The sequence below is a fragment of the Psammomys obesus genome, unplaced genomic scaffold (genome assembly GCF_907164565.1).
Source record: "Psammomys obesus unplaced genomic scaffold, mPsaObe1.curated_primary_1811, whole genome shotgun sequence".
NCBI classification, from domain to species: domain Eukaryota; kingdom Metazoa; phylum Chordata; class Mammalia; order Rodentia; family Muridae; genus Psammomys; species Psammomys obesus.
Genome location: NW_026592732.1, coordinates 12,040,275 through 12,063,541, shown reverse-complemented (window position 1 = coordinate 12,063,541; position 23,267 = coordinate 12,040,275). Strand labels below are relative to the sequence as shown.

At 45.3% G+C, this 23,267-nt stretch overlaps 1 protein-coding gene and 1 non-coding gene across 2 annotated transcripts in view; one reads left to right on the top strand and one right to left on the bottom strand.

The window, feature by feature from the left end:
* Positions 1–8,787: 8,787 nt before the first annotated feature.
* Positions 8,788–8,894, bottom strand: LOC129683091 (U6 spliceosomal RNA). Its single transcript, XR_008721106.1, has one exon. It is a non-coding gene; the product is annotated as a U6 spliceosomal RNA (small nuclear RNA).
* A 5,766-nt stretch (positions 8,895–14,660) lies between these two features.
* The window catches only part of Mtnr1b (melatonin receptor 1B), a 9,903-nt gene continuing 1,296 nt past the window's right edge, over positions 14,661–23,267 (top strand). The window contains exon 1 of the mRNA XM_055615674.1: positions 14,661–14,886. Coding sequence (XP_055471649.1) covers positions 14,661–14,886 — 226 coding nt within the window. The remainder of the gene's footprint in view (positions 14,887–23,267) is intronic.

The following is a 23,267-nucleotide window of genomic DNA, read 5'->3' as shown; positions in this document are numbered from 1 at the left end:
AGTACATGATGACCTTTTCTAAGCTTGGCAGTTACTCAGTTTTTACACACTTTTCCTTTTTATGCTTCCTGTTAGCCCAAGGTGGGAGCACTGTCATGGTGGAAACTGATCAGATATGGGGATCTCAGTGCTACTTTTCTAATATAAGACAAATGAATACTATTATTCCCCAGTCTTTGTAGCATAAATGGAAGTTCCCATAGGCCTAACATAGAACACTGAATGTTCTCAACTGTATTCAATAATCTGAGACCCTAAGCAAAAGAACTTAAAAAAAAAAATAATAAACCTGCAAAATTGAAACATAAACTACCAAACTAATTGCCGGGAGCCTCTAGAAGTGTTCCCTATATTTTTACTATTGTGGGAAAAATTAAAGATAAAAATCTAAAATGAAAATAGGTTTACTTAGAAATATTTATCACAAATGTATTAATGTGGCATTGCTTGAAACTGTGCTATATCCCTTCAGTGGCTTCTGAAAGTCCTGAGAGATTGACATTGAACTGACACTAGTAAAGGCCCCACACCCTCCACACACCCAAGGGGAAACTGGATATTGAAACAGGCAGCTGCAGACTCCAGACCATGAGTTTATGTCCAGTCAGTCTTCTCTTGCTCTGTCTTGTCTTTACTCACAGTCTCAAGTCTCAACTTGACTTAGAACCCAGTTTCTTTTCATTTTTTGGTGTGTGGAGGGATGAGACCTTAAGCTTTGAGGCGGGTCTCTCAACTGAACCCAAAGCTCAACAAAGGACTAGTCCAACCAGATAGTTAGATCTTGTCTTCGTCTTCTGACACCACACCTAGTGGCTTAACAGCTATGGCTCAGCTTTCAGACTACTGCATGTTAGGAACTGATATGTTTTTACTATCACACAAAGTTGTCTGCTCTTACAGAAACGCAGTGGTTTAATCACAGGAAACAGACTTTCAATAGTTTAATAATAGCCTCAGCATGTATCAAATTAGTAAATCTTCGGATTGTACTGTGCTGGGCAAATAAAGTTTTGATATTTTCCTATGGTCATTTCTCAGCATGCATCAAATTAGCACATCTTTTGATTTTAATGTTTTGTTTGACTTCAAACATTGCTAACTCGATACTGAAAAGAAACATTAAATAAACTTTGGCTTGGGATCAGGAAAGAATTTCCAGAGTTTCTGCAACGATCCTAAGCATTCTTCTGACACTTGCACTACATAATTTTGCAAAAATGGTGTTCTTAAGATTTATGATTATAAAATAAAAATACTGATCAGCTTTGAAAACCGCTAAGGATGCTCTACAAGCTGCAGTACCAATTATTTGACCAAGATTTAGTTCTACATGAAAGAGTAGTCAAGTCCATTTCGTATGCAAACTTTCTTTTTTCTTTAATAAATGGTGAAGTTATATGTACAACAAAGAATTTAAACCAATTTCTTTGTGATTATTATCCACACATGTTTGGCTTGTATTACTATTTTAAATAGCTCAATGTCCAAGCCAGGCCTGCATAAAATTTTCTCATGTGATGAGGGGTGCTGAGAACAGTTTAAGAAGCCCGGACTTCTATCATCTCCAGGACTCCTTCCAGAAGCTTCAAGTGGTCTTTTGGTGAGAGCAGCAATGTTCTTGCTTTACTCTGAGATGCTGCTTCCTAACCTAACCATGGAAAGCTGCTTGGAGGAAGTAGAATACTCACAGAAAATGGTCATGCTCATGGGGCTTCTAAAAAGTAGAAGCTGAAATGTATTTTGTTCTTCAGGGCTTCAGTGCCATGCTCAGTTGACAAAACTCCAGCAACGCAGTTGTCCTGAGCCGGAGGTGCCTTGTCTGCTCTGCCTCCCTCCAGGGGACAAGAGGAAACAGAATGGAAAAGCTGGACAGAGTGTTTTCCTGTGGGGACATCAGCCTTCCTGCTCCCAACTCCAAATTCTGAGCCTTGTTACTTCTCATCCACTAAGGCAGGTTGGTGTTAGAGTGAGACCCTCATCCACAGACCTTGACATTCAAAGCCTCCAAGGGGAAGCACGTATTCTAAAATGCACCCGTTATAAAATGCAGAGGGCAGAGACTTGTGTCTAGCTTTGCAGCCTGGGACAAGGCCCTGACTTTCCTGAGCCTCGGTTTCCTCGTCCATAAACTGCAGATAGCATAGTAATCTAACTACTCGATAAAATAGTGCCCATACCAGGTATTTAAAGCCCAAGCATATGCTCAGTAAAAGGAGCTGTGGCTATTATTTATAGGCACTTGCTATTGAATTATAGAAAGTAGTTTCCAAGGCAGAGCGGCCCTGAGAGGAAAACATCACAGCTTCTACAGGCACAGGCAGGTTATTCACTCAGCAGCTGGAGCCTCCCTTGCAGTACAAGCCTTTATTGTTCTGAAGATTGATTTGCAGAAAACGGCAGCCATTTTTTCCCATCCAGTCACTCCATGTGGGGATGGATGTTTTTGTTTTTGTTTTTCAGTAAGTTGTCATTATCAGTTTCTGGACTACAAATGAAATTCTATACATTTAAAAAATGTAAGAGTTGTTGTGGGAAAATGGGGGGAAGGATAGAAGGACTTGGAGGTGACAGAAGCTCCACAAGAAAACCAACAGAACCAACTAACCAGGGCCCAGAGGAGCTTATGTAGACTGAAGCACCAACCAAGGACCATGCATGGACTGGACCTTGGCCCCTACACAGACGCAGCCAATGGGCAACTCAAAGTTCATGTGTGGAGAGCCAGAGATGTCTCTGACATGAACTCTGCTGCTTGCTTTTTCATCACTACCCTCTGGTGTGGCTACCTCTCCAGGCCTCAGGGGAAGAGGATGAATGAGCCCAATCTTGATGAGACTTGATGAGCTGAGGAGGGTGCTCCTTTTTTTCTGAAGAATAGGGGAACAGGGAGTGAAGGGGACCAGGAGGAGAGGATGGAAGGGGCTACTAGCAGGATATGAAGTGAATGAATGAATAAACAAACAAATAAAAATGTTTTAAATGTAAGTTGCAGTAACAAAGCCCCACTATAAGTGTTCTATTCTACTTTAACAAATGCTCATTAAAGATATCCTGGAAGGCCAGGTTTGAATCTAGAATCCTTGGAACTCTCAGAGTTGCACGCCCAGATGCGGTAGTGTAATTGCTGATGTGGCCCCCATCCCTGCCTGAGTCCTCCTCCTATCCTGGGTAGGTTCAGTCCTACAGCCTCCATCCTTGCACACAGGAATAAAGATGTCACAGCTTGGTTATCCAAACCACATTCCCAGCTTTACCAACCACTCAACAAACCACTCAGACCTGGGGTGCTCACTCCAATGACCTATGACCATCGTGTCAGAATTAACTCAGGTAAGAGGTATGTACACTTGGTGGAAGTGGGCTCTGGTCTATGAGGAAGATTCCTGCAGGATCCTGTACACTTAGAAGGAGCCAGGAGAGAGTAAAAGAAGGGAAGTACAAAGCTTTGCAGAGAAAAAAAAAAAAAAGACTCAAAATATTTGACACAGGATAGTTAGAGGGTAAACAGTGGCCTGTTAATCAGTCAATCAGCTAATTTTGATATAATTGATAACATCTATTTTCCTTCCCTGTCCTTTGTCAAAATCCTTGAGATCTCCAAAGTAATGTGTGTGCTCTGTATGCCATGAGATAACTTGGGTTTTTAGCCCCAATAGCTTCTAGGTGGGGGTGGCTGGCTGCCAGGGGAACCAATCTATACTTACATATAGTACTTACATTGGTAAGTACTTACATACTTACCAATCTATACTACATAATAGTAAAGTCACCATAAAAATCCAAAAGAAAGGGGTTGGAAGCCTGGGTTGCTTAGCATGTGAAAGAACCTATAGGGGTGTGGCCAGAAGTACTGCACGAGACTGGCAATTTGTGTCCCAGTGGAAAAGTGGGCTTGTGAGGTTGAACCCTTGATCTGTGAGTCCTTACTCTTTGCTAGTTAACATCAGAGAGCTGTAAAAAAAAAAAAAAAAAAAAAAAAAAAAAAAAAAAAAAAAAAAAAAAAGCTTCATATGTTAAAGCCATATTTGTGGTGGCAAAAGTGAAGTCATAAACGAAAACAGAAAGTATGTTTGGTGATGAGAGACAATGAGCAAGTGTCTGGTTATCAAATGGAAAAGATCAAAAGAAATTGGGGAGCATGGATTATAGCTCTAAGTTGTGTGGATCTGGCAGTCCTTATGGATGTGGCCTATAGTCTGTCTTAGGGTTTTCGTTTTGTTTTTGTTTTTGCTTTTCAGTGTAAGTTATCAGAACAATAGCACTGCCTCTCTTCAGCATCTCCAGGCAACTGAGAAATTCACCTATATTGGAAAGAAACCATGTAAGAGACATGGGGCTCAAACATTCATCCATTGTTGACTCTCTCCAGGAAGCATCAGTGTGTCATCTCATGAGCTTCAGGTCATTAGTTGGAGAGTCTTTGCTGTTTGAACTTGGGAGTGTGATGGACATTGCCCTCCATGGAGGGACCAGGAGCTGTGGAGTAAAACCAGTGACCACAAGGTGTGCCGTGCTCATGCTCGTACGGAGAACACTGCAGAGGACACTGCATCTGGTCTGAAGTAACCCAGGCTCGGATCCTAGATCTTCCGCTTATAGAGGGGACCTGTGGTGATGGAAGGAGCCCCTCTTTAAACCTCGGTGTCCTAACTGTGAGAGGAAAGCATAAACGCACGCAGCTGTGCAGGGACGCTGACCTGACTCTCACTACTGTGCAAGTCAGCCATGATTCTCTCTTTTCGTCACCCATTTTATCTTCAACGCTTTCTAAGAGGTTTATTATTTTGATCCTTATTTGAAAAATAAACTGGGGGCCAAAGTTGTGAAGTGCCTGGCCTTAGCTACTGAGAGTCAAGCTGACCTGCTTCCAAAGTTAGGTTGTGTTTTTTTTGTTTGTTTGTTTGTTTGTTTGTTTTTGGGGGGAGTCCATTTCTTTTCTTTTCAATTGTTTTTTTGTTTGTTTGTTGTTTGAAATATGTTTATTAAAGCTGCAGCCAGGCATTCATGAGGCTTGCTTCTGTCTGCCACTAGGCTGTGCACTAAGTATCCATGTTATGCTTAGTCAGCACAGCTGGTCACCATGGTAATCTGTGATGTCATTGTAAGACTCTTCCATGGAAGATATGCCGTTCTCCTGAGAGCAGAGAGCCACTGTGTGGCAGATAAGGGCATAATCCAGATGGCTGGATCGCAAAGCCCGCTCTCTTCCTGCCTCATCAAACTAAAAGCTTTCACAGAATATCCTGGTGGCTTGTGCCACACTGGCATTGTGGACCTCAGTGCCTCTGGGCCAGTTTGACCCTGCTTTTACAGGTAACAATATCGAGGACAGGTGGCTGGTAGAAGTAATGCCATATGATACTAAGGGTGACGCAATTGGCTCTTCAAAGTAGATAAATATATATAAGCATATAAAAATATGTAATGTATCCTAAATGTTCCCAAAACAGTCAAATGATAATTGTGTTACTCAGCTTCTTGTTAGTGTTAGAAATATTTGACAGAATTAAGATAAAAGGTTTATTTGAGTTTATAGCTTTGGAGGTTCTAGCCCTTGACTGAGCAGATTAGTTGCTATTTAGGTCTCTGGTAGGGATAAGGAATGGCAGGAAGCATGGCCAAGGAGTAAAAGTGAAAGGAGACTGGAGCTTTAACGCATTAGGAGAGTCTTTGTCTGAGAGGAGAGGGAGAAGAAGGATGGAGAAAGAGGAAGGAGACGGAGAAGAGAAAAGTGAGAGAGAGAAAGGGGGAAAGAGGGAAAGAAGGAGAAAGAGAGGAAGGGAGGCACAGAGAAGCAAAGAGAGGCAAAGAGAGAGAGAGAGGTATTTCACCATCTCCAACCAGTGCCACCATAAAGACCACCAATCTCTAACACGGGGCCTTGAGGAACATTCCAGACCCAAAGGCTAACACCCCTATGTTGATCTCCAGAATCCCTCGCTATGTAAATGTGTTCAATTAGTCTCCAGCTTCACTGTTTTAACATTGCTCAAACGTCCAACTCCACAGTCTCCTTTGAGACTCCAAGAAAATACTTTTAAAAGTAAAATTAGTTACATTTCTATCTGAAACAAAAGGAGAAGAGAGCCAAAGCATTAGAACAAAACCCAGCAAGACCTGTATGTAACATAGGAGCATTTCCGAGTTCAGTTGTATTTTCCTTTGCTACCACTAGGGGGAACAGGTGCCCAGAGTAATGTGAAAATCTTCAAAAAACAAGCTGCTTTCTTCTTGACAAATGAGAGGTGCCTAGCTGAATTAAATAAGGCCATTTTGACCGTTGGGTAGTGAGCTAGAAGATGGAACAGTGTGGACAGGGGAATGTGCGAATCACAGAGGAGGCAGATAAGGGTGAAAAGTGGTTTTTCTCTCAGATCACAGCAGGTGTGAGGCTGACATAGCATGGATAGGTTACACAACCTCCCTGACCTCCCTAGGGGATGTCAGGTCATCAAGGTCAAGGTGCACTAGGCTGAGAGTGAAGCCAATTTTTAAAAATTTATCTTGGGTATATAACTCATGTTTTCATATTTATACCTACATGATTTACCTAATCAAATGGAAAAAAACTATTTTTAAAAGGTGGGGTTTTTTTTATAAATTTGATGATTCGTCCATTTAATCAGAATAAAGCATTTATATACAATTAAATATAAGTTACCACATGAAAGTAAAGAGCATCCACCATTCAAAAGTTTGGAGAATACTGCCTCTAGACAAAGAGCTATAGACCCCTAATGACTGCTGGGGGTAGAATTAGCCTTTCCCAGAGAAAAGCTACCTTATTAGTTGTCCCTTGCAAGGTGGTCAGCCCTGAAACCACATACACACAATCAACAAAATGAACTCAGCAGGTTGTATTTATATATATTTATGCATACATATACAAGCATGTACGTGTGTGTGTGTGTGTGTGTGTGTGTGTGTGTGTATCACAATAAAATCAAAGAGAAACTGGAGAATGTGTGAGAGGGGTTGGAAGGAAGAAAGTTGGGAAAGTGACATCAATTTCAATTAAAATGTCCTGAAAGAAAAAGAGGGAATCTGCTATTCAAATACACTGTTTGGAGAGAAACAGAGCTCAGTTGCCTAGCATGCACAAAGCCCAGGATTTGATTCCCAGAACCTCAGGAACCAGACATGGTGGTGCATGCCTACAATCCTGGAAGTTGACGGCAGGAGGATCAGGACTTCAGGTCATCCTTGGCTCTCCAGCAAACACAAGGCTACCATGTGCCCTCTAAACTTGGGCTGGCATCCTGGGGATGAGAGTATGTGACAAAGGGGAAAAGGAACAAGAGAGAGAGAGGCCAGGACAGACTGCTGCTTGAAGACACGTGCTTGCGGGAACTTACCCCTTCAGAGAGACCAGGGTAAAAACACAACCTCAAAGGTCGTACACCCAGTACCCAAAACCCTGCGGCCAAGTCCTACATTCTAAAACCTGCAGCTTCCCAAAATAGAATGGACAATGCAAAAGCTAAGTTAACACACGAACCAAATCGTAGACAGACCCACCTTCTGCTGGTGTCCCCAGGTTGTAGCTAACACTGCAACCTGGCTGGTTTTCTATGGCTAGTCCATGTTCTTCTTCAGGGATACTCTAAGCTCATCTAGTGGTACTTGGGGCAATCCCACTAGTCATTCCCATGAGATGTTTTTGACAGGAGGCTACTTCACATATCAGACTAGCTCAAATCTCTGTGATGAAGCATTCATCCTGGCTTTGTGGCCTGGAAAAGTTGCTGGACTAGAACAGGAAAATATCTGTGCTGGAGAAGCCACAGGGAGAATCTAGAATGGTTTCTTGGCTCTGGGAAGCCCAGTGCAAAGGTATTAAACCATGGTCCTTCACACTAACAGGAAAAAGGCTTGGTCTGTTGGTGACATCGCTGCAGAGGCCCTGGAGAGAGGCTAAAATTGGACCTGTAGAGGGGAGTGCAGACACTTCCCTTAAGAATTCATCTGCATTGTCAGCTTGCTGGGATTTAGAATCACCATAGAAACACATCTCTGGATGCACTGTGAGGGTGCTTCCAGAGAGGTTTAACTGAGGTAGACAGCAGCATTGCATTAAGTTTTCCCCTGTTGGAGTCAGAATTATCACAGTCCTCATGTAGCCCTTTTTCTTCAAGTTTCCTATTTACAATTTTTTTAATTTAATTTTTATTTTTTAATATTAGTTACAGTTTGTTAACTTTGTATCTCTGATGTATCCCACTCCCTCTTTCCCTTCCAATCTCACCCTCCATCCCTCATCTCCTTCCTGCCCCTTTCCAAGTCCACTGATAGGGGAGAACCTCCTCCCCTTTCATCTGATACTGGTTTATCAGGTATCTTCAGGACTGGCTGCAAAGTCCTCCTCTGTGGCCTAGCAGGGCTGCTCCTTCCTCGGGGATGGGGGGTGTCAAAGAGCCCACCATTGAGATCATGTCAGAAATAGTCCCCATTCCCCTTATTAGGATACCCACTTGGATACTGAGCTATCAAGGGCTACATCTGAGCAGATGTTCTAGGTTACATCCATACATGGTCCTTGGTTGGAGAAACAGTCTCATAAAGACCCCTGTGCCCAGATATATTTGGTCCTTGTGGAGCTCCTGTTCTCTCCAGGTCATATTAACTCCTCCTTCTTTCATATGATTCCCTGCACTCTGCCAAAGATTGGATTATGAGTCTTAATATCTGCTTTGATACAACTGCTAGGTAGAGTCTTTCAGAGGCCCTCTGTGGTAGGGTCCTGTCCTGCTACTTGTTTGCTCCTACATCCAATGTCCATCCCATTTGAAAAATATGGAACACTTCACGAATTTATGTGTCATCCTTGCGCAGAGGCCATGCTAATCTTCTCTGTATCGTTCCAATTTTAGTATATAGGCTGCCGAAGCGAGCACTATTTACAATTTTTGAATTAAAGTTTCTTTTTAAGTAATGTTCTTCTAGTAAACTCTAAACTGCCTTTATTTTTAATAGAACAAAAAGATTAAGTGATTTAAAGTTATATACATAATTTGTAAATTAATTATGTAAAATAATATACATATAAATTTTTATAACATGTATAGTACATCTTTATATAAATAAAAAAGAGATCCTTCAAACTTATTTGTTGAGGCACCCAAGCTAGAAACTGGAATAACAAACACCAGTAATGAGATGGCTCGGCAGTTAGGAGCACTTACTGCTCATCCAGGAGACCCAAGCTTCGTTCCCAGCACCTGTGGCAGCTGCCTCACAAGTGCTGTAGCTTCAGCTCCCCAGGATCCCACTTCCTCTTCTGAACTCTACAGGCACATGCACTTACACATGCACATTCGCACACACAAACATTGATATATATACACATAATTTAAAATAAAACCAAAAAAAAAAATTTTTAAGATCAAGGAGACTTGCTCAGTAGTCAACTCCGCCAGGGAAGTGCCCCCCATCTGTTAATGAGAAGCTGCTTCTGACAGTTGAAAAGCAAACAGTCTGTTTTCTGTCACTCTAATGGAATCTACAAAGCTGAGTACTAGAGAAATAGGATGTTTCTTTGGGTCATATTTCTAGAAGTTCACAGACATGGCTTCAGCATCAGCTTGGCTCTGGTGAAGGCCTTGTGGCACATGGCATCGTAGTGGCAGGCAAAAACATGGAAGGGTTAGATCACTCGGTGTCATAGGAAACAAGAGCGGGACTTTAGTCTCAGGAGACCTACTCTTAGTCTCTTGTAAGGGCTTCTGTGTTGTCACCAGCCTCAGCAGCTCTCCTGAGGCCCCATAGTTCTTCATGGTTCTGCCACCCATGACCATCTCCACTCTAGGAAGCAAGCTGCTCAGAGCACACCTTCTAACAGCAGACTAGGGCATGCATACTCCACACAAGCCCAAACCACAGCAGAGAAGATGCTGACAAGAGTCTTGACTTTAGAACAGGCTGTGGATATCTAATGATTCCCAGTGCTTGGGGTGAGTCTATAACCTCAGCTGCATTCTGGAGGACTCTCTGGCCCAGTTTTCTGCCCATTTCTCTAGCCCAGGCCCTGACATTATTTGGATGCCATAGCTCCACTTCCTGTCAGGACTGCTCCTCTGGATCTACTTTAGCTAGTTTTATTGATGTTTGGCTCAATTCTATTGGGTTGAGGGTGCACGAGCTTGGGGGAAAAATCACTCTCCCAGCCAAAATCCTTCTTTTGGAAAGAGCTTTATTTTAGAATCACAGTGAAATTAAACAAACAAAAAAAAATCATGAGTAATTTTCACAGACCCTTTGTCCCCATAAACATACAACTTCCCCTTCAGATTTTTACAACATTTGGCACTATCTGTGACACCACACTGATACATCCTTGTCACCTTAACTCTATAGTTTACCTCGGGGTTTGCCTTTGGTACATGTGCTACGGACAGAGTCCACTGTCGTGGAATGGAAATAGATTGCTATCATCCCCTCCATGACATGCAGAAGAGCCTCAGTGTGACCTAAAGATCCTCTGTGCACTGCCTACTCATCCTTTCACCAACTCCAAGCAATCACTGATCTTCTTAGTTCACAGTTAGGAACTGTTGGAGAAGGTTTAGGAAGCCTTGGAGGAGGTATGTGACTGGAGAGTGGACTTCAGGTTTCAAAAGCCCACATCAGGTTCAGTCTTCCCTGCCCTGGTCCCTTACAACTTCACAGATCAGATGTGAGCTCTCTAGCACCATGCCTACCTGTTGCTTTCTCTCTCTGCCTCGATGATTATGGTCTAATCTCCCTGAAGCTATTAAATGTTTCTTTTATAAGTCATTTGTTGTGCTGGCTAGTTTTATGCCAGGTTGACACAGGCTGGAATCATCTGAAGGAAGGGAATTGAGAAAACGCCTTCGTAAGATCTACCTATAGAGCATTTTCTGATTGATGGGCGAGGCCCAGTCCATTCCGGGTGGGGCCAGTCCTGGGCTGGTTGTCCTGAGTTCTATAAGAAAGCAGGCTGAGCAAGCCAATAAGCAGCACCCCTCCATGGCCTCTGTATCAGCTCCTGCCTCCAGGTTCCTGCCCTGTTTCAGTTCCTGTCCTGACTTCTTCCTTCAGTGATAGACTACAGTGTGGAAGTGTAAGCAAAAAACCCACTTTCCTCTCAACTTGCATTTGGTCATGGTGTTTCAGCACAGCAATGGTAACCCTAACCAAGACAGTCACAATGTTTCAGCGCAGCAACAGAACAGTAACTAAGCTACCATCTTTGTGAAGGGGTGGGGAATTGTGGTTTGGGTGTTTTGTTTTGTTTTGTTTTGTTTTGTTTTGTTTTGTTTTGTTTTGAGGCAAAGTCTTACCCTGTAGCCCAGGCTAGCCTCAAACTCACCTATTTCATGCCCCAGCTTCAGAAGTGACAGGATTATAGGAGCATGCAACCAACCACACTTGTCTTTGTGAAGTTATCAAAACACTCAGGTAAATAGAAAAGAGAAAACTGGGGGTGAGGGGGTGGGGAGTGGTTTGATTCTTAGGAGTGCTTACTGATCCTCCAGAGGACCTGGGTTCATTTCCCGGCACCCACACCAGATAGCTCACAGATACCTGTAACTCCATTTCCAGGAGCTTCAACACCCTTTGACCTCCCTGAACTTGTACACATGTGGTACAAACCCCCTCAGTTTCACACACAAACACATAAATAAAAATGGGGAACAAATATATTTTTTTAATGATATGAATAAAAACTGCTGGAGCATAGAAGTGTATTTAGTTTTCACTTTTAAATTGACCTTACAGTTGCCCTGTACCTTCAAGACCCAGAAAAGGCAGCGGTGTCAGAATATAGCACTGGCTTCAAGGACCCCAATCCCAAAGGTTTTAACATGCACTGCTGTGCAGGCAGGCAAGGCAGAAGATTACATTGCAGGACAGCACAGGGCCGAATCCTGCACTTCACAGTCCATTAGCCAAACGTCATTATTAGAGTATGTTTGAACGGAGGCAGCATACCTCACATTCCACTTGTCTTGTGCTGTGAGTCCTGCTAAAAGCCAGAGGAATCTCATGGTATGCCTGCCTGTGGAAGAGAGGGATATTATCCATTGCCTCTTCCGGTGAAAGTGGACTTCACTCTGTCTGTTCCAGCTGTATCTCATTTTCCTGCCTCCTCCTCTTCACTTTCCTTTCTCCCCCTCTGCCCCATCCCCTACTCCTTCTTCTTTCTTCATTTTTCTTTTCTCATTCTTCTCTTCTCTCTTCTCTCCCTCCCCCTCCTCCTCTTTCCTCTTCATTTTCTTCCTCTTTACCCAGTGCTACCCTGCCCTGAGCCTCAGGCCTGCTAGAACTGCCCCGCTAAATTACATCCCGCTTCCAGACTTTCCTATCTCGGAGGCCATTTTTGCCTGCCTTTTCCCAGGGACCAACTCCATAAGCATCCTCAGACCCTTCCTAACAAGAGCCTACACACCTCAGAAATCTGCTTTTCAGCCTGGGGCATAGCTCAGTGAGGTAGCCATGCTTACAGGCACAAGGCCCTGAGTTCAACCCCACCAAGACAGAAAGTGAGGGGACAGCTCTTCTCTAAGCACTTGCTTTCTCATAATCATACTTTTAAAAGTAAAACTAGTCTGCACAAGTCTTTGGACTTGGCATGACCTCTCCTGTGATTTTACATCTCCAGCTAGAGCAGTCCTTGCCACCCCTCCCCCTGTGCTGAGTAGCTCTGGCTTGCAGACTGACACTCCCAAGTGGCTGGTTCAGTTTGAAGTCATGCACAGGGACACTCGTGCTCCTGAAATGTCTGCTGGGCCTCCTAGGGAGAGTTCTCACTCTCTGAAATGCCACTTCAGACCTTCTCCTGTCTTCAAATCCCAAACTTCAAATTCCCCAAGCCTGGTTTATGAGACAGCCTCAAACTTCCCCCCCCCCCCCAAGAACACAGGATCTGAGAGGAGCCCACACTGTTCATGCAGTTTAGAAGCCCTTCTGAATTTGCACCTGGCTTTCCCCTTCTCTCTGCCCAGAGGAGAAGCCCCATCTCCTCACAATAGCTTCCCTCCCTGGAAGGAAGGGCACAAGCTCTCACCAGGGCGTGTCCCTATTGTCAGACCACTCCTCCTGCTATATCAGCCCCTCCCACCACTCCGTCCTTTCTTGTGTTGATTTCTGGGAAGAGCAAGGCTTACATAAAGTCAAATGTAGGAAAGCAGCATTCCAGCTGAGGATGTAGCTTGGCTGTAGAGCATGTGCCTTTCATTACAAGAACGGGAGCCCTAGAGCTGCCAAGTTATTTAATTACTTAGCTAAACCTAAAGCTAGTTCTGAGTTCTAGCACCACAGATGAACTTTAGGCTTCATAAATTGAGCCAAACACTTTGTCCTTTTTGGATACACAGTATTTGGATAATTCTGCCTTCTGTTATTCCATTTAGAACACATATACATGTGGGGGGGTTGTATTGGGTAGATAATAGGTCACACTTCTGGCTTCACGTGGTATTTTGGGATTTGTCCTTGCTGATGTGTTTATAAGCACTTTTTACCCCTTTGTATGAAGTTGATTCACCCACTCTTATGCTGATACAGGTCTGCTCCGCTTGGGTTCCGGCTAAAACTCACAAAGCTGCTGTGGTGAATGAGGGGTTAGCGGTTTGGAGGAGCCGGTCTTTTGTTTTCCTACTGAGTTTCACTCTGAATTTCTGCTTCATCTCAAATGCCCATCCTTTGATGGGTGGGCATAGGTTTAACAGTGTAAGGAAGCCACGGGCGCCTCTCTTAAAACACCATTTGCTTGTCCTTGAGGCAGTGTGAGATTCCATTTACACTCTTGCCAGAATCGGGTTTACTCAGGTTAGTGGTTCTAGCGGGGCCAAGAACAATGGCACCAGCGAGGCCCGTGCCACTCCATCCCGTGCTCATGCTTCTCTGATCTTCTTGGCCTCCCCAAATCCACATTGTAATAACCTCCAGCATGGACCAGGTACCCATACAAGTGACATTCTTAAGTCAATGTCTACACACATGTATGTCTAAAAAAAGAATGATTTTCCAGCACTGACCTCAAGGCCCTTCACAATACACTGCAGGTGGCTAGGGGATCCCTCCCCTGTCACACGCACCCCCACCCCCACCCCCCAGAGCGCAGCAACCCTGTTGGCTACTTAGCTCTGGGGTTGAGCCCCACTCCCCAGGAGTCACAAGCTCCTCAGAGCCGAGCCGCACCACCCAGTAGTAAGAGCCTCAAACCCCGCCCTTCTGACCAGCAGACAGCTGTAATGAACCAACACCTCCTCCAGTCCGCAAAGCAGGGTGTACCCAAACGGACACAGCTTCTCTACAAAGGATCCAGTGATTCCTGGGTTTTTTGGGGGGACACAGGATTTACCAACTAGGCCACCCAAGATGGGCCAGACACTGGCTGTCCACCTAAGGTGGGCCAGATACTGGCTAATCTCTGGAGGCAGCCCTAGGTGCTGTAGCGCTGTTCCTGGGTTTGCTGCTGAGGGATGCATTCCCCCTCTGCAACAGCTGAGCTCCGGTCCGCGTCTGGATCCTTTATTTCTCCCAGCCCCTCTGCCCACGTTCAATTAATTGTCTCCTCTAGGTCCCTCCCCACAGCCTCTTCCTAGCACTCCCCGGGCAGGGAGGGGGCGGCGGGAGCGCACCAAGCCGCCGCGCAGCGCGCACCTTGTGCAGCTACCCCAGGCGGCAGTGTCATGATGCCTGTGAACAGCTCTGTCGCCAACTGCTGCGAGGCCGGCGGGCTGGCAGTGCGCCCGGGTTGGTACCAGGCGGCAGCGGGAGCGGGGCCCTCCGGGACTCCCCGAGCACCCTGGGTGGCTCCCGCGCTATCTACGGTAGTCGTTGTCACCACAGCCGTGGACTTTGTGGGGAACCTCCTTGTCATCCTCTCTGTGCTCAGGAACCGCAAGCTGCGGAACGCAGGTGAGTGCCAGCTTCCTTGTGTGCCCTGCCACTGGTTCGAACCCCGAACCGTAGATCCTTAACACACACACCACACGCGCTGCACCCACGAGTCCCTTTTTCTATCCTCAATGGCCAGCGTCTCTATCCATTCATTCCATCCTGGTTCCAAACTTTGGTTCTTTAAAGAAGTTAGGGGAAGTTCTGGTTTCCGGGTGCGAAGTTCTTCTGGACCACGCCTCTAGCCGCAAATGGTAGGTAAGTTAAAAGTCCTTGGTGGGAGAGTGCCTGGACAAGGTATGGATGTGAGCGATGGATAGATTCGAGTTAACATTCTGTTAAGCTTTGTGTCAAAAATTCATCTAGTCACTGGACGCTCCAATTAAGATGCCAATTTAGACACAGCAGTCAAGGAAGTGTCACTACCAGCTTCTCTGAATGAAGACAGGGAAACTGTGGGACTCACTGGGAGAACTTAAGCGATGATTTGGCTAAATCCGGTGGCAGTCCTGAAAATACTTTTTCACTCCAATCTATTCTCATTTCAACTTTTCCCTGCAGGGCAACAAAACCAGAGCACGGGGTGTGAAAACTCACCTCCTGACAGGGTACTGACATGTACTGACCAGGCAAGCCTGAGGGGGACCTCAGTGACACCCTGGCTAAGTTTGTAATTCTTTTTTTGCATGTTAGGGCCAACTAAAATGGGAAATGGTGTGGAAATAATGGAGAGGCTTTAAAGCGCCTTTCTAAGATGCCAGGCTATTTGCAAAAGCCAGTCTTACTAAATAATTATAAATATCCTGGGGAAAGAGGGTCCTGAGGCTATTTATCTATAAAGGAAGCCGGAAGTGAAGTGAGTTTTTAGTCATCCTGTGGGAAACCTAACATCATTAAGGATTAACACCATTAACCTCACACAGGCACCAGTCACCAAGGCTTGCGTTTCCCAGAATAACTTTTCAAGACATCATTGCAGCTTTGGAAAACAAGCCCATAATAGCAAAGAGTAAGTTACTGTAAGAAAAGTGTGATACACACCCACATATGTGTGTATACATATATATGTATGTACGTATGTATGTATGTATGTATATGTCCCACATTGCCATGACATAGCATCCTCAAACATTTCCTGAACAGAGTTCAGCTGCCCCAGGCTTTGTCCCTGTGGAGCAGGTGCCCAGCCCCCCAGGGCCTCATACTTCCCTCCTGGACATGCTGGGTGGCCAGAGTAGCACCTGCATGCTGAGCCTTCCTGTTCAGCCCTTAGGCTGTTGCAGATGAGGAAGTGGCCACTCCTTGCCTGAGGAAGATGAGACTTTTTTCGTGCCACCTGAGATTGCCCCACTCTGTGCTCCCCACAGTCCTCAGGAAACCTTCCTGGCCCAAGTGTGCAGCCAGGAAAGGGGAGCATGTAGCATTGCTGGTGCTTCATCCTTTTCTTCCTAGACCCCACTGCTCATGCTGGAGTCCAGGCCTAGAGAAACAAGTTAACACGCCATCGGGACTGTTTATTTCTGCCACACTGGCGGCTTCGACAGTCATGCAATTTAGCCAGTGTTTTCTTTCTCTCGTTCTTTTTTTTTTGAGGTGCTAGGAATGGACCAAGGAATGGCATCCCTGCTAGACAAGTACTCACTATGTGTTATATACGCAGCCTTGTTTGTATGACTGTTGGCTTTGTTGGTGACAACCATTTTTTTTAATGTCGTGTTGTCTTAAACTAAACGACCATGGTAAAGGGGTCTTTCAAAACATTATGATAACCTTCATTGCTTTGAAAAGTTAGCACCTATTCTCTCTTTATTAGTCATTTCAAAGCTGAGCTTCTATTTACGTCAAGAGCGATTTATCTCAGACTTTTTGTGCTCATCTGTTCCCTCAGTCTGTCGATACTGTATTAGTTATGGTTCCACTGCTGTGAAAAAAATCCTGGGAAAAGCAACATAAGGAAGGAAAGGTTTGTTTTGGTTCAGGATTTGAGGGTGCAGCCCATTGTGTCGAGGGGGGCATAGCAGCAGGAACATGACACAAGTGGTCACATTGTCAGAAAGCAGGAAGAGGTGAGTGCTGGGTCTCAGCTCAATTTTTTTTTTTTAAATTTAGTCTAGGAATCAACCCATAGGTTGGTGCTGCTCACATTTAAAGTGGGCCTTCCCACATCAGTTAGTTCAGCCTAAAACCATCTATGTCCCACCCAGAGGCTTGTTTCCTGGGTGTTTTAGATCTTGCCAGCTGACGGTCAATATCAACCATCATCAGCTTCATGAAATTCAGGCTATGTATATACAGAACATATATTTTCAGTAACCAAGATGCATAGCCCACCTGAGATTCTAGCATGCTTCCCAGGAGACCAGGGGACTCCTTACTGAGGTCAGGAGACCAGTTCCACTGTGGGGCAGCCTCCTGCTGTTGTGTGCTGAGTTCCCTGGAGCAAAGCAGATGAGTCTTGGGGAACTGAGCACTGAGAGGACAGTCAGGCACATGTCTCTCTTTTCTGTAAGCCAGAGCCTTGTCCACTGTAGCTTGTCACCTCACGTTATGCTTCCCGGGGGCAATAAAAGTTCACAGACTATCTCGAGCTGTCCATGGAAGCATGCCTGCTCTGGCTGCTGGGTGGCTGCCCTCCCTCAGCAGCCTAAGCGGCACCGCCGCCTCTAAAACTGTGCTCACCTTTCCCTCTCAGTACCTCCTCGGTCTGTCCTGGACCACCTCAAGGGCTGGGGTACATGGCTCCCTGAGGAATGTGTGTGATGTGCAAAGGTGAGAATAATAGGGGTCAGATCTCCAGCACCCACATAAACACTGGGTGGGCATGGTGGCCTCCCTGCAGTGCCAACACTCCGGGAGCAGACAGGATCCTTGAAGCAAGCTAGTCAGCCAGACTAGCTGAAAACAATGAGCTCCAAGTTCAGCAAGATGCCTTGCCCCCATTTGTAAAGTGGAAAGCACTCGAGGACACTGATGCCAAGCTTTGGTCTACACACACACACTGCCTATAAACATGGGTTTCTTGCTACCACCGCCGCTATACAGTCCCCAGCATTAGAGCCTAGAGAATGACACTTCCCTCTGAGCATTCTATTATCATCTTCTCCTTTCAAACAGCGTTCAGGAATGCACAGCAATGTTCATCACCCATAGCCTTGTCAGCAATTCACCCTGAGTTTCTGGTTACTAGTTGGGAGCCATGATCTGACAATGGATTCTGGTGCTCAGCTGTGGTAAACTGGCCGTTTAGAAAGTATTGCTAGTGAGTGGACACTGCCCTTTCTAAAGTATTTAGTCCTTTGTAAAGCAGAGGGCCTCGGTGGCTGACAATTGCAAGGCCTGTTCTCACCACACCACGGCTTCTCTCAGCACCCAGTGGTCTGCAGGGCTCTCTCCACACCTTATCCAGATCCAGGACTTTCCTAGGAGGTACAGGTGGCTCTCTTTTCCTGGCAGTGCTGCGCAGAGGGTTGCCGGGCTCCGCCCCTTCCTTGTAAGGAAGCACAGAACGCGGTACCTGAACAAGGTGGCTGGTCCTGGAGAAAGGCGCTTTGAAGACCTGAAAGACGTGATTAGCAGGCCTGTGATCCCCTGCCCCCCCCCCCCCAGGAAGACAGAGAAAGAGGAAACACACTCCAATCAGGACCTAACCTGCCGCAAACCACTTCTCAACCAAGAGGCCACTTGATGTCAGCTGTCTCTGTTGCTGAGCTCACAAGCAGGGTGTGGGTGTTTGATATCAGTTGAAGAGCAAACCTGGCCACCCTGACCTCCCTCCCTCCCTCCCTCCCTCTTCTGAGAGCTCAATCTTCACATTTCAGCTGTGAGCAACTTATCTTTCCTGTGTGCAACAATGAACACTTTTTTAAGTCTGTAATTATGTGTTGAGCTGCAAAGGGAGGAAAACTTAGTCCTCACTTGTTCTTCCCATGGAGGTCTCAACTTCCTGGGGGCATGGAGACTCTCCTGTCCAACCGCCTTCATTTCCAAAGCATTGGCTTCTGCACATAGACACTGTGTCCTGCAGAACATGGCAGACACTGAGGGTGGAGTCTGCATCTCACAGTGTAAAACGTATGTTGCTAAAGAGGTAAAGTTCAGGTGCAAACGTAGCCTCTGTGCTTGGTGAGTTGGCAACCATCAGGGAATCTCCTACCTTCTTTATTGTCCTGAGTCATCAGGACTACTGCAGGCAAAGTGTAGAGGGGCTACACCGTCTGCACTTATGTAAGGGCATGCTGTGAGGTTCCAGGAGGATGAAATCACCTAGCTTCACATGTGTCAGAACACATCCCCACCTGGCACATAGCTCTGCATCTCATCCCTTACCCCACAGGGATCCTGTGCTGACCCGTGAGCCAAACGCTCAGTGCTTTCAATGCAACTAATAATAACACGGGAACAATACTCTCAAATGATAATTGATCTGATTGTGATGGTTAACATTGCCAACTAGACAGAATCGTGGAGACAAACCTAGGCAGACCTGTGAGGGAGTTTCTGGACTAGATTGAGGTGAGGAGATGCACCCCAACTGTGGGTGGCATCGTTTCATGGACTGTAGTCCCGAACCAAATAAGAAGGAGAAAGTGAGCTGAACCCAGCATTTACGTCACTTTCATCCTGACTGGGAATGGAATGTGGCCCGTGGCTTCAAGCTTCTGCCACAGTCCCCTTCCCTACCATAACAGGATATGCCTCAGAAGTGTGAGTTGTATATAACAGACCTTCTGTCTTAAAATTTCTTTGGTCAGGATATTTTTTTTTATCACAGCAACAGAAAGGCAACTAAAGCAGTGACTAAGTATTTTTCTTGTGTCAGATAGAAATCTTCATTTGAGAAAGAAGAAGGTGAGTGGAATGGGACGGGGAGAAAGAGGAGGGTCCAAAATACATGATACACTTCAATGAAACTCTACAATGAAACCAATAGGTATATACAAAAAAAAATACACCAACAAAAGTAAGAAAAAGAGAAAAACAGAGAACAAAAGTTGTAAAATTCTACATTTCCTCATCTAAGGGATATTCTTTTTTTTTCAGTTTCTTTTTTTTTAATTTTATTTTTTTCTTATCAGTTACATTTTATTAACTCTGTATCCCAGCTGTATCCCGCTTCCTCATTCCCTCCCAATCCCACCCTCCTCCCTCATCTCCACCGTGCCCCTTTCCAAGTCCACTGATAGGGGGGGACCTCCTCCCCATTCATCTGATCCTGTTTTATCAGGTATCTTCAGGACTGGCTGCAAAGTCCTCCTCTGTGGCCTAACAGGACTGCTCCTCCCTTGGCTAAGGGATATTCTTGTCCAAGTATTACTGCATCTCTCGTCCCTTGAAGACAAAGCAGACTGAGAGAACAGGCAACAGACCATCATTTTATTCTCCTGCAAAGAGCAGATGTCTCCTTGCTGATATTTGGCTGACCTCACTACCAAGTTCCACCTGTTTCTTCCCTTCACTGGTGATGAACATCAGTGCTCTACGGCCGTGCCCACTTCCCCTTCTCCCCTAGCTTTCTTGTCTTTTGGTTCTTTCTCCAGCCTTCTCCATTGCAGATTCATATAACCTGGTACCCATTTCTTTATCTAGGAGACAGACAATTGTCAAGTTAAACTTACAGGATTCTTACAAGAAGCGCGGAGCGCACACCATTGAGTCTGGCACCACATTGTTGTTCTGCTGTTTCTGTGGCGTTTATTAAAGTAATAAGATGGTGTTCATCCTGGTTCCTGGATGATCTCTTCCAAGCATTGCTGGAGATTGCTTACTGACACTGTATCAGTTACTCTTCCAATTCATGCTTCTCATGCTCTTAAATACATCTTCTTCCTTGAAGGTCTTGGAAATATCATCCTTGGTATTTTCCAGTACACTATTAATTTATTTAACTAGGGCAAAAAAAATAATAAAACCTTAGCCTTTCTATGAGTCATCGTGACACCCTGAGTATTTTTCATAAATAATAGGACTTCGAAAGAAAACAATTTCTGCCCTCCAGGAACTTGAGAATCTTATTAGGAGATTATCTTAAATGAATTAATTGCTTCAGTACTTGAAAAGAAATCAACTTTTTAATAAAGTATTTGTTCAATCTTTTCAAAATTGTTTACACCCAAACTTCACATGATTCATGCCGACTTCACTATTGCTTATGGCCTTTCCCCGTAAGATCCTGTTTGAGATGCGCTACCACTCTTAGACGAAAGCAATCTTGTTGAAGGGTTTGGGGGAATTGTTCTGGCTGACCAGCACCATCCTTTTTCATTGTCTGACTTAGAAACTTCTGCTCTTCCCACATCCTTGCTCTGGCCTGGATTATCCTGGTCAATGTAATCTGTGTTGGTACACCCTGACAGGTCTTTCTATGAGCATCAAGCCATGCCTTTTCCTGTGCGTGAGAAAGCATAAATGTACTGTAGATTTAGCTAAAAGATGGAGGAAGACTTTGTCAGCAAGCATAGGTCAGCTGTGGACTTCCATCCCTATGCCTATGCTTTCATTCATTGGCTGTCTCCTCTGGGGGAACAGACACCCTTGGCTTGCTCACACCAGTCAGAACTGCTGTGAAGAGATTCATGGCAGTAGCTGCTGAATAAAATGCCTGGCTCAAGTGAATACTGACTCAAAGCTCAAGCTTTGAGTCAAGGAGCCCATACTCAATACTGACTCAAGGAGCCCAAGCTCCTTTTCAACAAAAGGAAAGTCTTCAGAATTCAGAAGGCGAACAAAGAGGAGTGACTAGGCACACAGGTGGCTTTGCCTTTCAGAGTTATGTCTGAGGATGACTAGACAATGCAGCATTGACCACCTCTTCTGATGCAGGATTCCCAGAAAGGAGACAGGATAAGAAGATATGTGGTAGAGGATGTGCTTTGTTTGTGACTAGTAGAGGGGTCAGACTTTAGAGAAGACAGCCCTGTTGTGGCAGCCCCTTCCCACTAGCACACCTTGTCTGACAGAGGCGGGCAGGAGGAGTCACTCCAAGACTTGTATATGAATGTTCACTGCAAGCCATTGCACAAGGTGAGGAACGGAGGTATGAGCTGGCTGATTGATTTCTCACCTGGCTGGGGAAGAGATTGCTACAGCAGGAGTCTTCCCCTGAATCTCATCCAGAGAGACCCCAGCATCTAGGTATCTCACAGATGGGCGGCAACATAAGATCTGTAGTCACCTAATTGGGACTCATGCCAAGAAAGCTAGAAGACAGTAAGACCTGATGGCTCTCCAGCAGGGATTGGTGGATCTCAGCCTTTCAGGAACAGCCGGCTTAATAGGGGAGAGTAATTGAATCACTTTCCACGTGGAGCTAATGTGTTCTGCTCGCTATTTACAAGCTGTTTGCAGCCTCAAGGGCATTATTAGGGGACAAGCCACATTAACGTGACATTGCTTGCCTTAGCTTTCCCAGGGAAACAGCTGGCAGAGCTGGCACCAGCTTCCAGCCATTCTCAACTCTATCTGCTCGTTTGTACATGCCAAGCCACTCCTTGCTGTCCATCCAGAAACTGTCAGGACCTGCAGCAACCAACCTTGTTACGTTGGTGAGAGGAAACCTTCTTTACAAAAACAACACTAAGGAGCATGGGGTGGTCTCTAGTTGAAAGGGGCAGAGGGCTGGTGATGAAGAAGTCACAGAAAAAGCTCAATTATTACCCAAGTGCCTATGAGCAGAAATGCAGAACTGAGTACATCTCAGGCTGCTCTAACCTCTAGCACCTCCTCCAGACTTCAAAAGGAGCCTTAAAAATTCTAGAACAAATCATAGTTGTGACCCTAAACTGAAGCCAAAAAATTTGGGAAGTGGTCCCTGCTTCCTGGGAACTTGGTTTAAGCTGGTACATCAGCAGCTTTTCCAGTTACTGTGACAAAACACCTGATGCAGACAACCTGTGGGACAAAAGGTTGGGCTCCCTGACTCTTTGAGAGTGCAGCTCTTGATGGTGAAGAGAGCACAGTGCCAGGGCCATGACCGATAATCACAGCAAAACCGAAGCCAGGAAGCAGAGAGCAGTGAGTGCTGCCTTCTCTTTTATCCAGTCTAGGATCAGTCTAGGTTTGTGTCAAGTTGACAAAAATCAACCAGGATACCGTGCCTCTGTGCCCATCCTGGAAGCAGTTACTTAGAACTCCCCACTGCACTGGGCATTGCTCTCATTTTCACATCTGCTACAAGGTAGAATGATTATCAGTGCTTTGCAAGTTACCAAGGGGTGCCCGTGAGAGTTTGAGTGGACACGTACAGATGCAATTTGAGCCCTCAGTTTTGGCCCTACTGGTTTCTATTTCCAGTGCTAATGAAAGTGGTTCAGAGAAACATGAAATGTTGTGTACATATCTATGTAGTTTGTGTGTGTCTGTGTGTGTGTGTGTGTGTGTGTGTGTGTGTGTGTGTGTGTGTGTGT